Raw genomic sequence first — 17,264 nt, forward strand, 5'->3', positions numbered from 1 at the left:
TGCTTAAAAGTATTTAACCTAAAACAAACCAAGTCTTTAGACCCAAATTACCAGATTACAAGAAATATATAGTGCTGAGGAACAAGTTAAATGACATCACAAGGAAGCAGTCAGATAAACCCAAATGTGGGACACATTCCAAAGTTTTGTGGGTTTTTTTGAGACACGATCTCACTCTGTTGCCCAAGCTGGACTGCAGTGGCACAATCACAGCTCACTGCAGCCTCGAACTCCAGAGCTCAAGTGATCCTCCCATCTCAGCCACCCAAGGAGCTGAGACTATAAGCATGTACCACCACGCCCAGCTAATTTTTGCATTTTTTGTAGAGGCAGGTTTCACCATGTTGCCTAGGCTGGTCTTAAACTCCTGAGCTCAAGCAATCCACCAGCCTTGACCTCCCAAAGTGCTGGGATTACAGGCATGAGCCACTGTGCCCGGCCTCCAAAGTTTCAAAAGACAAATTGGCCTTTTCAAAAATTGGAGGGATGAGGGGAGTATCTGAGAATCAAAAAGGGTTAAGAAATATAACAAAATGAAATCATGGTCCTTGAATGGATAAAAACAAACAAGAAATCCAGCTAGATGCAGTGCACAATCCTTGAATGATTTGGGGGGAAACCAGTTATAAAAGACAACTGAGAAAATATGAATATGGACTGAATATTATGAAATGTTGGAGAATTATTGATAACTTAGGTTTGATGAGGATACTATGATAATGTAGGAAAATGTCCTCATAATTAGGACATATATGCTGAAATATTTAGAAGTGAAGAATCATAGTATCTGTAATTGTGTTACTTTGGAATGGTTTAGTAAAATAAAGCCAAACAGTATCAACCATTAGAGACAAACAGGTAAAAGCAAGTGTTAGGAGCTGTTGATTCTAGATGGTGAGTGTTTGTTGCACTTATCTTTTACATTTTCCATATGTTTGAAATTTTTCATAATAACAAGTTGAAAAATAGCACACAATAAATAAGAGTCATGGAAACCACACAGGAGGACACCACGTGAAGGCAGATCTCTCTTCTCCCAATAGACCACACTCAATAATGCGTCCTCCCTGCTAGAACAAGTATTATATATACATCTTCAGTTTAGCCCTAGACAAAGCTGTTGCTTGTTTTTAGGGGGTAGGCTGCACAAAAAGCCCATGTTAACATCTAGTATCACCATCACTCCAATAAGATAAAGAGAGGAAATGACAGAGTCACCCATCTAACTTGTGCTGAGTCATACGTTCTCTCCCCATCCTCTTTTTAATGAAGTGGTTTAGTTAAACCTGCATAAATTAAATGCACTTCCCTGAAGTCAGAGCTTTACACTTAACATAAATTCTCATCTGTCCATAAAAAAGTGATCAGTCTCATTCCCCCTTTTCTGTAAATGAAATGTTAGGTCAAATCAGCCCTGAGATACACAAACACATCATGTGTTAGCAGTATTCTGCTGTACAGAGTGTCTCCTCTTCCCTGAACATGCATGAACCAAGGGGTTAGGCACTGGTGGTCCCTGTTGCTGCTACAGCATCTAATCCTGCTGCCTTTATTTCCAGCACTACATGGGGGTTGGCAGTAATAGTCATGCACAAAAAGGCTGGTCCTGGAGTTGTGCTCATTGAGATTTCCAGGGTTGGATGGCAGAGAGAGCCTGAGTGGAGAATGACAAATGCAGGAGGCCCAAAAATCGAGTAAGAGAATTTTCATCATCACGCTTATATAGGGCAGCCTATTTCAAAATGGGCCCCATGCAATCAAGATTAAGGATTATTTGTTTTTAGAGACTCCTCATTTCAATTACTGAGGAAGAGTAAGTTTGTAAGACTTATTCATCTTCGATAATAGAATATATTTTAAGTGATGTTACTTATAAACAAGTGGTTAGTAAGTAAAATGTGGCACCTAACATAGACAAGAAGGGTTGGAAGGAGCAAAAGATACCTAATATACATGAGGCATCTGGTTCCCAAATGCTATACACTAAATATGCATGAGTCTTACGAGGCACTAAATATACAGAGGCACTAATAATACATGAGCACCTAACATACATGAGGCCTTAACTCGGCTCTCCATTGGAGATACCTATTCTAGCCTCATGTGTCTTCTGCCTAAGAAATAGAAATTAGCCCGCTGTTCATCCAGCTAATTGGCAAACTGCGGTACAGACCAGGCATACTTGTTCCTGAGTCTCTTTGGTAAAGCTAGTGAGTTTCTCACTTGAAGTTCAACTCCAGTCCTTGTAATTACATCATCGGTGGGGAAGGCTGACACTGTACAGAGAGACAGGACATACGAATGTTGCAAAGCTCAAGACTCAGGTAGTGCGGTCCTTCCATCCTGCCTGCACTCTCTGTGAAGTGTGTTAATGGATCCCATCTTTTGCCCCTTGCTTCTAGCTGTGTATTAACGGGCAGTATGATTTGGGCATTTAAAGGGGAGTGGTATTAGAGTCACAATCCAATCTAGTCCAATCTATTCAGTGGGCCACACTCACTGTGAAGAGGAAAAAATTGATGACAGAGAAGAAAATCCAGTAACAAGACTTTTACCAGCCCCCACACAAGAGGCTTCAATTCCCATTCCTAGATTCAGATACAGACAGAAAGAGAAAATAAACCCAACATGGAGGAAAAAAGGGGAAGTTTCAGCTTCAGAAAAGGGGGGTTTTCTAAATAGGTATGTTCCCTCAGTTCTCAACATCACCATCTCCTTTCATGCTTTCACATACATAAGGGTCTTTTGGAGGTAGCAAGATCGCTATCATGACATTTTTTTGTGTGTAATAAAGGCTACATTTGATTAAAATTAAAAATAAAAATTTCCATGAAAAGTCAATGTGACTAACCAAAAAAAAATACTGAGACTGATTCTTGGACCACTTTCTGTTGAAAACCCCTAACTGTACTCCAATACTTCCCAACAGTCAAGAAATGGCCTTAAGCCATTTCAGAACACAATTTTCTAGGACCTGCTATTATTTTGATTCATCCCAAGGACTATTATGTTTTATGTCTTGCTGAATAGCTTGCCAAACAGACTATTCTTGCTCCCAGAACAGACTGTCAGGGTTGGAAAAAAAAATCAATAACTAAATGGACTGCTTCTAACCAAAAAGGAAAGAAGAGGAGTTTGGAGTTTTGCCCACATGGAGTCAGACCCTGGGAGTCAGGATGATTACATTTTATGATAGGAGGAGAGATGGGGAAGAATTTTGTAGGCAAGAATTGTTTGTATCTGCCCCAGAGCCACCTTCTCCTTCAAGAAACTGCCCCTTCTCTCCCATTGTTACTATGGTTACCATAGAAGTCACCATGGTGTTAGAGCATAATTCCACTCCCTGGCCACTGCTGATTGGTCCAAGGGTATCCACCTGACCCAAGTTGGACCAATCAGAATCCCTCCCTAGTAATTCTGGCTCTAAGAGAGAGAAGGCTTGTCTCTCTGTGGATGGCTGCATTTCCACTGTATGGAGAAATGGAAAAAGTCAGCTGGCCAAGCAAATGTGGTAACAGAGAGGAGTCAGGAATCCTCATGGGCTTCCAGTGCTTGGTTCCAGGTACTTCTGAGGCTCCACTACATTCCACGAAATACTTCGCATACTCCTGTATCTTTGAAAACTCTCCTTGTGGCCAGGCACAGTGGCTCAAGCTCGTAATCCCAGCACATTGGGAGGCCGGGTGGGGGTGAGGGGTGGGCGTGGATCACGAGGTCAGGAGTTCAAGACCAGCCTGCCCAATATGGTGAAACCCCATCTCTACTAAAAATGCAAAAAATTATCTGGGCATGGTGGCACGTGCCTGTAATCCCAGTTACTCGGGAGGCTGAGGCAGGAGAATCACTTCAACCAGGAAGTCGGAGATTGCACTGAGCCGAGATGGCACCACTGCACTCCAGTCTGGATGACTGAGAGAGACTCCATCTCAAAAAAATAAACAAAAACAAACAGAAACAAACAAACAAAAAACCTCTCCTTGCTTAAGCTAATTTGAGTTCCTGTCACTTGCAACTAAGATTTCCTAATTAACCCAGCAGGTCAAAGTAAAAGCATATTTCACCCTGCATAACTCTGGAACTAAAAAGGGACTAAGCAAGGACTAATCAAAATGATAACTATATAAAATAAACAGGCATCTATAAACTCAAAAATGCAAATCTGCTCAATTGGCACACAAGCCGACTGTTAATTCCCACAGACCTCACATATGGCCAGAAAAATAAATTGCTTTGAATCTAAGAATGAGCTCCAATGTTCCTGGCATATTTTTGGTGTCAGCAGGTTGAAGATGACATGAGCGTTCCCTCCCTCACGTGTGTCAGGATCTACACAGGCTGGATTCTCTACTGTCTGCAGGGAAATGAGACAAGCAGGACTAAGTGGAAACCCGGGCATGGTTGGTTTTGCCATTATGAGGGGGCAGCTTACATTTTAAAAAGCATCTGTTAAATATTTATCTTTAGAAAACAGTTGTCTCAGGAATAAGGGAACTCTAGTTATATGGAGCTAATATTTTCTGCATACTTAACCACATGAGAGGCATTCTTCAGGTCACTTTATGTATATATATCATTACTAAGTCTCTGGTTTTCAGAATATGGCATTATTGCCCATACCCATTTTGCAGATAAGAGACTGAATGCTCTGAAATGTGTCTGAAGCTCCCAGTCTGGCATTCTGACCCCAAAGCATGTACCTTTTCACCCTGTAAGCTTTTGTTATGGCTGCCAAGCACTGTCCACCAAACTCAGACTCTGGGCTGACCAATAAAACTGCTAACCCCAAGGGCGCGTGGAAGTAGCCTCCAGATTGACTCTCAGGGAGGTGGGGAGGACTGGGAGAGGAGGTAGGGGCAAACATCTTGAAGCACAGCAGAGTACAGCACAGCATGTGCCATCCCCTTCTGTGCACCCAGATTTCATCAGTCCCCAGAGGCTTAGCCGCAGCACATGATCTAGTTTTTTTGTTTTGTTTTTTGTTTTTTTTGAGATAGTCTCGCTCTGTCACCAGGCTGGAGTGCAGTGGCGTGTTCTCGGCTCACTGCAATCTCCGCCTCCTGGGTTCAAGCCTCCTGGTCTTGAACTCTCAGCCTCCCAGATAGCTGGGATCACAGGCATGCACCACCACATCTGGCTAATTTTTGTATTTTTAGTAGAGATAGGGTTTTGCCATGTTGGCCGGGCTGGTCTCAAACTCCTGACCTCAAGTGGTCCACCTGCCTTGGCCTCCCAAAGTGCTGGAATTACAGGCATGAGCCACCGTGCCCAGCCCACAGCACATGTTCAATGAAACATCCCGATGTGTCTAAGACCTGAAACGTATAAAATAATTGTCCTCTGGCTTGTGGAAGATTGTGATTGTGGAAGGAGATCTTTTTTAATTATTTTAAGTTTATTGTTTTGCTAATTTTAAAGGCAATACATACTCTCTTTAAAAAACTCAGACATTACAAAAAATATGTAACTAATATAACAACAGTTCCTTGAGACTTCATCTACTCCATATTGTCAGTCAACAGTAACAAGACTTTTTTCTATGTCTATATTAACATATTTTCTCCCTATAAGAAGGGATCGTTTTAGTTTTTATGGTTTTAATTTGCTTTTCTTTAGTTATGGTTTAAATTTGTAAGTATATGTTTCATATTATATGCTTCTATATAATCACATTGTTGAAAACACAGGCTCTGAAACCAGACTGACTGGGTTCAAAAGTTACATCCACTACTTAACTGCTGTGGGTCTTTGACTCTGGTAGAAGTTTTCCCATTTGAAGACTGAAGATAATAATAATATTGACTAAATAGCAGTGTAGAGGGATGTGATTACTAGCAAAGTACTAGTAGTAGTAGTTAGCACATTCCAAAGGCTAATAAATGAAATACATTATTATTGCTATTGTTTTTATTATAGGAATAGCCCATTTTATTGCACTTTGCTTTATTGCACTTTGCAGGTATTGTGTTTTTTACAAACTGAAGGTTTGTGGTAAACCTGCATTAAGCAAATCTATCAGTGCCATTTTTTCCAACAGTATATGCTCAATTCACATCTCTGCATCACATTTTGTTAATTCAAATTCAATAGTTCAAACTTTTTCATTATTATATATCTGTTGTGGTGATCTCTGATCAGTGATCTTTGATCTATTGTAATTGTTTTGGGGTGCCATGAAATACACTCATATAAGATGGTGAGTTTAATCAAGAAATGTGTGCGTCCTGACTACTCATCAACCAGCCATCCCATCTCTCTCTCTCTCTCCTTGGGCCTCCCTAGTCCCTGAGACACACTAATATTGAAATTAGGCCATTTAATAACCCCATAGTGGTCTCTAAGTGTTAAAGTGAAAGGAAGAGTTGCTTATCTCTCACTTTAAGTCAAAAGCTAGAAATGATTAGTGAGGAAAGCACGTCCAAAGTTGAGACAGGCTGAAAGTTAGGCCTATTGTACCCAACAGCCAAGTTGTAAATGCAAAGGAAAAGTTCTTGAAGGAAATTGAAAGTGCTACTCCAGTGAACACACAAAAAGATAAGAAAGCAAAACAGCCTTATCGCTGATAGGGAGAAAGTTTCAGTGGCCTGGATAGAAGATCAAACCAGTCACAACATTCCTTTAAGCCAAAGCCTAATCCAGAGCAAGGCCCTATCTCTCTTCGATTCTAAGAAGGTGTGAGGAAGCTGCAGAAGAAAAATTTGAGGCTAACAGGTTGGTTAGTTCATGAGGTTTAAGGAAATAACCCATTTTCATAACACAAAAGTGCAAGATGAAGCAGCAAGTCCTGAAGTAGAAGCTGCAGCAAGCTATCCAGAAGATCTGGCTATGGTAATCAACAAAGGTGGTGACACTAAACAACAGATTATCAATGTAGATGAAAAAGGCTTATCTTGGAAGAAGATGACATCTAGGGCTTTCCTAGCTAGGCAAAAGGCAATGCGTGGCTTCAAAGAACAGGATGACTTTCTTTCTTTCTTTCTTTCTTTCTTCTTTCTTTTTTGAGATGGAGTTTCACTTGTGTTGCCCAGGCTGGAGTGCAATGGCACAATCTCAGCTCACTGCAACCTCCGCCTCCCGGGTTCAAGCAACTGTCCTCCCTCAGCCTCCTGAGTAGCTGTGATTACAGGCATGCTCCACCATGCCCAGCTAATTTTGTATTTTTAGTACAAAGGGGGTTTCTCCATGTTGGTCAGGCTGGTCTCTAACTCCTGACCTCAAGTAATCTGCCCACCTTGGCCTCTCAAAGTGTTGAGATTATAGGTGTGAGCCACCACGCCCAGCCAGGATGACTTTCTTATTAGGGGCTAAGGCAGTGGTGACTTTAAGTCAAAGCCAATACTTATTGACCATTCTGAAAATTCTAGGGCCCTTAAGAATGTTGCTAAATCTACTTTGCCTGTGCTCCATAAAGAGAACAACAAAGCCTGAATGACAGCACATCTGTTTGCAGGATGATTTACTGAATATTTTAAGCCCACTCTTGAGACTTACCCTCAGAAAAAAAGATTCCTTTTAAAATATTACTGCTCACTGACAATGCACCTGGTCACCCAAGAGCTTTGATAGAGCTGTACAAGGAGATTAATGCTGTTTTCATGCCTGCTAACCCAACATCAATTCTGCAGCCTATGGATAAAGGAGTCATTTTGACTTCCAGTTTTGTTATTTAAGAAATACATCTCTTTAGGTTGGGCATGGTGGCTCACCCAGCATTTTGAGAGGCCAAAATGGGTGGATCACTTGAGGTCAGGAGTTCAAGACCAACCTGATCAACATGGTGAAACGCTGTCTCTACTAAAAATATAAAAATTAGCCAGGTGTGGTGGCACTCATCTACAATCCCAGCTACTCAGGAGGCTGAGGCAGGAGAATCACTTTCACTCAGGAGGCAGAGGTTGCAGTAAGCCAAGATCGCGCCACTGCACACCAGCCTAAGTGAAAGAGAGAGACTCTGACTCAAAAAAAAAAAAAAAAAAAAGTTTCTTTGGGAAGCTGAGGTGGGTGGATCTCTTGAGATCAGGAGTTCGAGACCAGCCTGGCCACATGATAAAACCCCATCTCTACTAAAATATACTAAAAATACAAAAAATTAGCCAGGTGTGGTGGCAGACTCCTATAATCCTAGCTACTCAGGAGGCTGAGGCAGGAGAATCACTTGAACCCAAAAGGTGGAGGTTGCACTGGAGCCGAGATCATGCCACTGTACTCCAGCCTGGGTGACAGAGTGAGAGTCCATCCAAAAAAAAAAAACCAAACCAAAAACATCTTGTAAGGCTACAGTGGCCATAGTGTTTCCTCTAGTGGCTATGGGCAAAGTAAACTGAAAATCTTCTGTAAAGGATTCACCATTTTAGATGCCATTAAGAACACTCATGATTCATGGGCAGAGGTCAAAATACCAACATTAACAGGAGTTTGGAAGAAGTTAATTCCAACCCTCATGGATGACATTGAGGGCTTTATGACCTCCATGGAGGAAGTCACTGCAGATGTGGTAAAAATAGCAAGAGAACTAGTGGAGCCTGAAAATGTGACTGAATTGCTGCAATCTCATGATAAAGCTTGAACGGATGAGGAGTTGCTTCTTATGGATGAGCAAAGAAAAGTGGTTTCTTTCTTTCTTTTTTTTTTTTTTCCATGACAGAGTATCACTTTATCGCCCAGGCTGGAGTGTAGTGGTGCTATCTCGGCACACTGCAACGTCTGCCTTTTGGGTTCAAGCGATTCTCCTGCCTCAGCCTCCTGAGTAGCTGGGACTACAGGTGCACGCCACCACACCCGGCTAATTTTTGTATTTTTAGTAGAGTCGAAGTTTCACCATGTTGGCCAGGCTGGTCTTGAACTCTTGACTTCAAGTAATCTACCCGCCTCGGCCTCCCAAAGCACTGGGATTACAGGCGTGAGCCTCCGCACTTAGCCAAAAATGGTTTCTTGAGATGGAATCTACTTGTGGCAAAGATGCTGTGAACATTCTTGAAATGATAACAAAGCATTTAGAATATTCCATAAACTGAACTGATAAAGCAAGCAGCAGGATCTGAGAGGACTGACTGCAATTTTGAAAGTTCTCCGAGGGGTTAAATGCATCACATACTATAGAGAAATATTTCATGAAAGGAAAGAGTCAATCAATGCAGCAAATGTCATTGTTGACTTATTTTATGAAATTGCCGCAACCACCATCCTGTTCCTTCAGCAGTCATCAACACTGGCGCAAGACTCTTCTCTAGCAAAATGATTACAACTTGCTGAAGCCAAAACATGCATGTTACTCACTTTATTGCACTATTGACTTTATTGTGGTGGTCTGGAACTGAACCAGCAATGTCTCTGAGGCATGCCTGCACTTTCATAATTTAAAAATACTTGTAAATTATTAGTTATAATGTACAATTTGACTCTGATTACTGGTCATATGTATTTTCTCTTCTATGCTGCCTATTCTGATCCATTAACTGTTTTCCTATTAGAGTTTCACATTTATGTTACTGCTTTCCAAGAGTCCTTTGTATCTTAGGTTAGTGTGAGGTGAATATTGCACTTGCCAATAATTTCATACTAAAGTTCCAAACAGGTGCTGGCCAAGAACATGTGCTTTAGAATGAGGTGAGGTCAGGTTCAAATCCTAGCTTCACCCTTATCTGTTGTGTGACTCTGGGCAAGTTGTTCCCTTCTCTAAACTTCTGTGTAGTAGGCAAAATTCTAAGATGGTCCCAAAGATTTCCATCCTCTAGTGTATACACCTGGTATAATCCTCTCGCCTTGGGTGCAAACAGAAGCTGGAAATGTCACGGGATATCACCCCCCTGATTGGGTAACTAATCACTGGCTTTTAGATTATCAAGAGAGAGATTATCTGAGTGGGCCTGATTTAGTCTGATGAGCCCTCAAAAGGCATTTGGCTCTTCCTGAAGTCAGAGAGATCTGAAGCATGAAAGGATGATGTGAGGGTGATTCTCCACTGCTGACTTTAAAGATGACATGGCAAGCTCGCTCAGTGTGACCCCAAGCTGACAGCCAGCAAGGAAATGAGAACCTCCTGACAACCACAAGGAACTGAATTCTTCCAACAGCCCAAATGAACTTGGAAGAAAACGCCAGGCCTCAGATGAAACTCTAGCCCTGACTGACAGCTTGATTTCAGTGTCATGAGATCTCAGGCACAGAACACACTCACACCATGTCCTAACTTCCAATCTACAGAACTGCAAGCTAATGAATGGCTGTTGTTTAACCTGCTAAATTACTGATAACTTGTTACTCAGCAATAGAATATTAAGGTACTGTATTTTCTTATTTATAAAATGAGGATGAGGCTGAAACTACACCTCTTAAGATTTTTCTGGGAAATAATATATGCATAAAGTGCTCAACACAGTGCTGGCAAGATGTAAGTGAATGCCAGGGTTTACATACCTGCGATAAATGAAGTTATTGCTATTGTTTTAGTGATTACCATTACAAAATTTGGGTAACAAATCATTTTTTCATACATCTAGTAAGGAAGATTAAAAGGTTTAAAATAAAGTCAAAGAGACTATAAGGAAGTCAAAAGGGATTCTGGGTGATGAAAAGTTTTAAAAAATCTTTTAAAAAGTTCTTCACGTCTAACCTCCTTTGGGGACAAGGTATGTGTCATCAGCCTTGTTTTAAAGAGGTAATATATTCTAATGGCCTGGAAACAGAAAGTCCTGCATTCAAATACTGACTTTGCCAATTGCTACACCTGGAATTTAGGCAAATAGCAGGGCTGGGGCTAAGTTTCCCCATCTTTGGAGTAGGAATAGACACTATCTACCACGCAGGACTGCCCTAGCCTGGCCTGGGGCTGATGTTCAATCAGCAAAAGTAAATGCACAAACTGAGGCTGCAAGAGAAGTGAAAGGTTTGCTGGCTTCTCTTGCAGTGTAGAGATGGTAAAGCCTCAATACAGGCTGACCTGTTGTGTTGTAAGCATTAGAGACTCTGTCACTTTACTGAGTTGTGAATTTCAGAGCAACTCCATCTGACCTTCAAGAAACATTCAGCTACACTGAGGTTTTGGCAACTTCCTTCTATACACCGAGAATGGAAAGGGTCAAGGCAGTGTGGAGAAGGCACAAGACCTACTGTCAAAAGACAAGGTTCTAGGCCTGATCTCTCCACTGTGAGTGACCCTTAGGAGTGGGCTCCATTATTTCCTGGCTGTGTCCAGGAACCAGACTCCCTTTCAGTGACAACACCAAACTCTTTCTTTGAGCAACTGCCCCTTCCCTACCTCAAGTGGGTCCAGCGGAGCTACCAGTTACAGAGCCCTGTCTGCCTGGCTCCCTGACTACGGAGGGAGGCAAATGACTAAGGCCTGTCCAATCATAGTACCCCATCTTCTTGACCATAGTGATTGGCCAAAGCATAGCTATGTGACCCAAGCCCAGACAATCAGAGTCCTACACTGGGATTTCATATGTGGATTCTGGAAGCAAATCTCTCTTTCCTCTGGAAATGTGTGGCTACGTACGGTCACCCTGTTCCTTCAAAAATATCCACGTGTAGTAGGAGAAGAGAAACCCAGAGAGGAGCAAAGCTGAGAAAAGGAGTACACCTGGAACCAGCTGTGCCTGAAGCTTACCCACCTCAGTTTCCCTCAGTCACATGAGCAACCAATTCCCTATAGACTTGAGCTAGTTTTAATTCAGTTTCTATCACTTATAACCCAGAGTCCTGACTAATATACAAGGTCTTGTTTTCTTCAACTAAATATTAAAAGGTTGGGGCTACAATGTCCAAATTTCCTTCTAAGCCCCAGAGTCTAAAAAATCTTCCCAAATGGACTAGACAAAAGTAAAGGCCAGGCACTGGGGGAGACAAGACAAAAACGGCTCTGAAATTTGGTCCGTATTTAATTAAAACCTCAGTTTTGGCACCTGAAACGAGGCCTTGCTCACAACGGGTTCTGGTTAAGCATTTCCTAGTTAACTAACAGACAATGTCAGGAGCTGTGCCCTGGAGACTTTCACAGTTCCAGCGTGTGTGTCTTCCTTGAGTCTCAGTGCCTCCACTCCATCCCAATGAGGAGCTGCAGCAAATATTTTCACAAGAAAGGGTGGAAATTCTGAACTCTGAGCTCAGCACTGCCCCAACCAAATGGGAGCAGATGTGCAGGAGTACCTGATGGAGAAGATGCCTCACAGCTAGACACCCTGCAATGCCCAGGGTCCCTCCTCCCTCAGCCTTCTCATTCCTCCCATTCTGTGATGGCTTTCTCTTACTGTTCCTTCCATGTCCACTCCAACACAAACCATTCTCTCTGCTTCTCTTGGTGAATCCATCTGCAGCACCTGTGGGTCTGGTGAACGGTGGGCACAGCACCACGCCTTGCTCAGGAGGGTGGGGAAGTCCTGGAGGGTCTGTAACACCCAGGGCCTCTGTCTCCTTAAACAAGCATGGGAACTGAAGGGCAGAATGCACCCTGCAATTAATGAAGATGACAGTCTGGGAAAGGGCTAAACCACTTGGTAAGGAGAGGGGATGTGTAATCTGAGTGTCAATAGCCTTTTCTGAGCCTCTCTATAGCTAAACACTCCAGTGGAAAAAAAAGGAAAAACACAAATGCAACTGCTAATGTCTGAGGACTAATGGGGGTCTGCAGGGAACGTTTCCAGGAGAGACAAAGATGGGGGTGCAATACAGCTCACTCAGCAAGTTATTTTGAAATCTCTCTCTCTTCTCCCAAAAAGTCTGCTCCTCAGCCACCCAGATCTTGCCTACAAGCTTCTCTCATTGTACCTCTCCTCTAGAGCAATGTGGTTCCTTCTTCTCTTGCCTTTTCCAAATCATTTCTCACCATCACCTCTTCCTCCGCCCCATCCCCTTAAATTCACAAGCACCTAGGACTTCAGTGAACATTGGATCCTTTTTCTTTTTTTTCTTGAGACAAGGTCTCTCTTCATTGCCCAAGCTGGAGTGCAGAGGCACAATTATCACTCACTGCAGGCTTGAACTCCTGGGTTCAAGTGGTCCTCCCACCTCAGCTTCCCCGGTAGCTTGCAGTACAAGCACAGGCCACCATGCCCAGCTAACTTTTGGGTTTGTATTTGTTTTTGTTTTGTAGAGACAGGGTCGTGCTTTGTTGCCCAGGCTGGTCTTGAACTCCTGGGCTCAAGTGATTCTCCTGCCTCAGCCTCCCAAAGTGCTGGGATGACAGGCATGAGCCACTGTGCCAGGCCTGGGTCCCTTTTCTTTGCAAGCTAAAGAGGAATGAAGTTGCAAATGCTTATAATACAATGGTTTTCTCCAACAGATATATAAATGTGGAAAATTTGCTAGCATGGAGATTCTGAAACCTTCCTTTCTAAGTAAAGAAGAAAGCAGAGTGTTCACAAAAAGCATACCCTGCCCTAGAATAGCATGCACAGCCCCGTCTAACAGACCTGGGAGTCAGATTTCATTACAGAAGATGTGTCAGCTAGATGATGCCTCACACGTCTTCATCCTGGCGTTCTGTATCTTTCTCATTCTTCAATTTTAATTACCACAATGACAGTTACAAAGTGCCTCCTGGCTGGGAGTGAGGGTGTTTCCACTCGGTTGGGTTCCCTTCCGCAGTCCTCGACCATGTCACTGTGGATTATACTCTGAGGCGAAGAGAGATCCATTTGGCCAAAGAGGAATCTGGCCTTTGGCCAGGCCCTGAACTTTCTCCCTCTGGTATATCTTGATGTCAGTTTGTCTAACTTTACCAATAAGCCCCAGGGCCCAGAAGAAATCGAGGCAAGGACAGGAGATCAAGATAAAACACCACAAATAGCTTAATCACCTAACACACAACTTTTGCTGTTTGGAAAAATCTTGTGAGCTAGCTAAGAATTTGAGGGCTCAACCTGAAGGCAACATTGCACTGAATTCTGAAACCTACTTGGTTGCAATTAGCCAGGGGCAGGATTTGTGGGTTTGTTTTTTTTTTTCTTCAGTGAATTACTACTTTTATTTTATTTATTTATTGAGACAGAGTCTCACTATGTTGCCCAGATTAGACTCAGACTCCTGGGCTCAAGCAATCCTCCTGCCTAATCCTCCTGAGTACCTGAAATTACAGGTGTGTGCCATGGTACCCAGAAAATTAATGTGACTATTGTCTTAGAGAGATTTGGCAAGGATGCGGCCAACAGAGGGTCACTTAAACCAAGTATGTATCTAACAAGTTCTGTAAACTAGAGTTGTGCTAAAAAATTCACAGAACATTTTTCAAGGGAAAACAGTTGAAGAGGTCTTGTGGCCATGGGTGGGGTAATCAGTTGTCCCAGTTAGCCTGGTTCCAGGGAGTCTCCTGATGTGCAGGACTTTCAGTGCTTAACCCAGGACAGTCCCTGGGCAAACTTGGATGGTTGGTCACTCCACATGTACCCACAAGCCTTGGCTAATGACCATCGTTGGAGCAGGAGGAGAGCAACACTGAAGGGAGGATGGATAGGGCAAGCACTGAAAACAAAGGCCTTCAAAAAGGCTAACTTGCTCACAAGAGATCTAATTTCTCTACAGCTCAAAATTGACCATTAATGTCAATTATTCCAAAGTACGTACAATCTATTTGGTCTACAAAGGGTTTTATGACCAATGACTTTGGGAAATGCTACAAATGCCACCAGTTCTCCTGATGGAGTCTTCACATACATCAACACATCAAAGACTCTGAGAAGTCCTCCAGCAGTGAGCATATTTAGTTTAATACACTCAGTATGTCCCAAATAGATCTGACCAGGCAAGCCTTTTTTTACTTCATGGTTATGATCATACAACTGGATACACTTTGAGAAATGGAGATCCTATCCACAAAACCATAAATGACTAAGGAAGGGCAGGGCTTGCATTCAGTAAAACATGCACATCTATTTCAGAAGTCAACACATTTCTCTTTTGTACTCAATAAAAAGCATATTGTAACCTGAGCTAAAATAGTTTCATGATCTATATTTATTTTTAATAAGACATTTGGGGGAAATTATTGAAATCTATACAGGATTTTAAAGTGTGAACAGAACCAGTCAGAACAGTATTAAAAAGACTAAAGACCTGAACTTGAAACCCAATCTAAAGATAACATGTGGATGGATGCGAGAAAGGTATTTTGTGTCAGATGAATATGAGAAAGGTATTCATTCATTCCATTCATTCATCTAACCAATTAATTAAGCATGCACGTGCCAGGCACTGTGCTAGGCCCAGAGATACAGTAGTGAACGAGAGAGACAAGGAAGCCACACTCTTCATGCCTGAGTCTTCCAATCTTAAATTTCAGTAAGGGCTAAAAAGCACAATGGTAAGAAACTGCAGGGGTACATCGGAAATTCAGGAGCTCAGATTCAGGGGGTGGTCATGAGGGCTTTTTCCCAGAGGAGGTGATGTCAAGACTGAGACCCAATGGATAAAGTGGGTGGGCGAGGAGCAGTGTGTGTAGGAGCGTGGCGCTGGGCAGAGGAGAGAGTGCTCTAGGCAGAAGGAACATGTGCAAAGGCCTGGAGGTAGAAAAGAGCTCAGAGCAGTCTCTAAAGATTAAAGAATTTCGCTCCTGAGGTTAGTGTTGAACTCACTTTAGCACACAGTAGGACCTCCATGCACTGTGGCTATTATTATTATATTACTATTATGCCGAGGAAGACAACCCTGCATCAGGAAGAAGTTCAATCTGACCCTTCCTATACCTCTATATCTCCCAAGCATGGTTGATTGCTTTGTGCTTGGTCAAATTTTATGATTCCTAAAATCAGTTTAAAGCTTACAGACTTCTCCTTCTGGAAAACAAAGCTCCCTGTGAAGGCATAAATCTACATATTAATAAACTGTACATTTCTGAGTTCTTTTCTCCTTCATTGTACACTGATTCCCTCCAGGTTCCAAAGAAAACTGCCCCAATGCCTGCCTCGGCAACTTTGACACTTCTTGGCTTCTTTGCAAGATGCTTCCCACAGCCCAAGACCTTCAGGGCAGGTGAATGTCAGCAGAAGCTTACTGGGCCACTTGAATTTCTTTCTTTTTTTCTTTTTTTTTTTTTTTAATTTAGGCAGAGTCTCACTGTTACACAGGCTGGAGTGCAGTGGCATGATCTCGGCTCACCACAACCTCTGCCTCCTGGGTTCAAGCGATCCTCCTGCCTCAGCCTCCTGCATAGCTAGGACTCCAGGCACATGCCACCATGCCAATCTAATTTTCGTATCTTTTTAACAGAGTGGGGCTTCGCTATGTTTCCTGGGCTGGTCCCAAACAATACTCCCACATTGGCCTCCCCAAGTGCTGGGACTACTGCCACTTTGAGTTTTTACTTAACCCACAACCACTGATTCAAATGTGACTTTCCCAAGTGGTAAAGCACTTGGAAACTTTCATCAGTAAAACCAATCCTGACAGTGGATTGAAACTCTTAATGGAAATTCAAGACAATGAATTTCTTGATGGAAACTTTCATCAGTAAAACCAATCCTGACAGCGTCCTTTCTGGAGGCCAGAGCATGTATCCGGAATAGGACATTTAACAGCAGGGCAGCACTTACCCCTCTGAAATTCCAGGCTTTAGGAGAGGAAAACATGGGAAAGTTGTTTTGCCGCTGCCGTTTAGGCCTAGAAGAAGAAAAAAGACAATGTATTCATTATTCAGTGGCTGGATATTTAGAGGAAGTCACTGGTTTCAAACGCAGGTTTATCAAAAAGAGAGATGACTCAAGAAATGGCCCAGACAAACAAGGTGGCTGGAGTTTTCAACAACTCTGCAATCTTCAGCAGCCAAATTCACTCCAAACTCCTTCTCAGTTTCCCAGCAGGAACGCCCCAGAGTCCCTTAAAATAGCTCTTCATCTATATAAAATAAAATCTAACACACAACCTGGATGCAATCAAAAAGTCAGACCAGACTCCCAATCTTTGTCTTGAATTTTCACACAGACACAATTCCCACATGGACACTATCAGGGGATGTATAGCTTCAGCTCAGCCTGGAACCCTCCCTTGTCACACACACATGCTGGAGAGTTCTAACAAGGGCACATTTGAGCTCCAGGTTTTTAGAGGAACCATCAAGGGGACATTTAGCCCCTACCTAACAAGCTGAAACTGTTTTCCTCACCTGTTAACCTCGCAACATGAATCAATTTCCTTAGACATAATAGAGGCAGCTTTAAGACAAGCCAGCACAAAGAGACTCCAGACACATCAGAAGCACCTTATTTCTGACTCACAAATTGAATCTAATTTTGTAGCTGCCAATATACCTACGGGAATACCTTTTTCAATATTTTTAT

At 42.6% G+C, this 17,264-nt stretch overlaps 1 protein-coding gene across 3 annotated transcripts in view; it reads right to left on the reverse strand.

Annotated features, from left to right (window-relative positions):
• ARHGEF3 (Rho guanine nucleotide exchange factor 3) overlaps positions 1 to 17,264 on the reverse strand; it is a 336,225-nt gene that overhangs the window by 208,560 nt on the left and 110,401 nt on the right. For all 3 annotated transcript variants that reach the window (XM_064367219.1, XM_064367220.1, XM_064367222.1), the window contains one exon: positions 16,521 to 16,587. In XM_064367219.1, the coding sequence (XP_064223289.1) occupies positions 16,521 to 16,587 (67 nt within the window). The remainder of the gene's footprint in view (positions 1 to 16,520; positions 16,588 to 17,264) is intronic.

The sequence above is a fragment of the Aotus nancymaae genome, unplaced genomic scaffold (genome assembly GCF_030222135.1).
Source record: "Aotus nancymaae isolate 86718 unplaced genomic scaffold, 86718_ANA_hifiasm-v0.15.2.pri h1tg000067l, whole genome shotgun sequence".
Lineage (NCBI taxonomy): Eukaryota > Metazoa > Chordata > Mammalia > Primates > Aotidae > Aotus > Aotus nancymaae.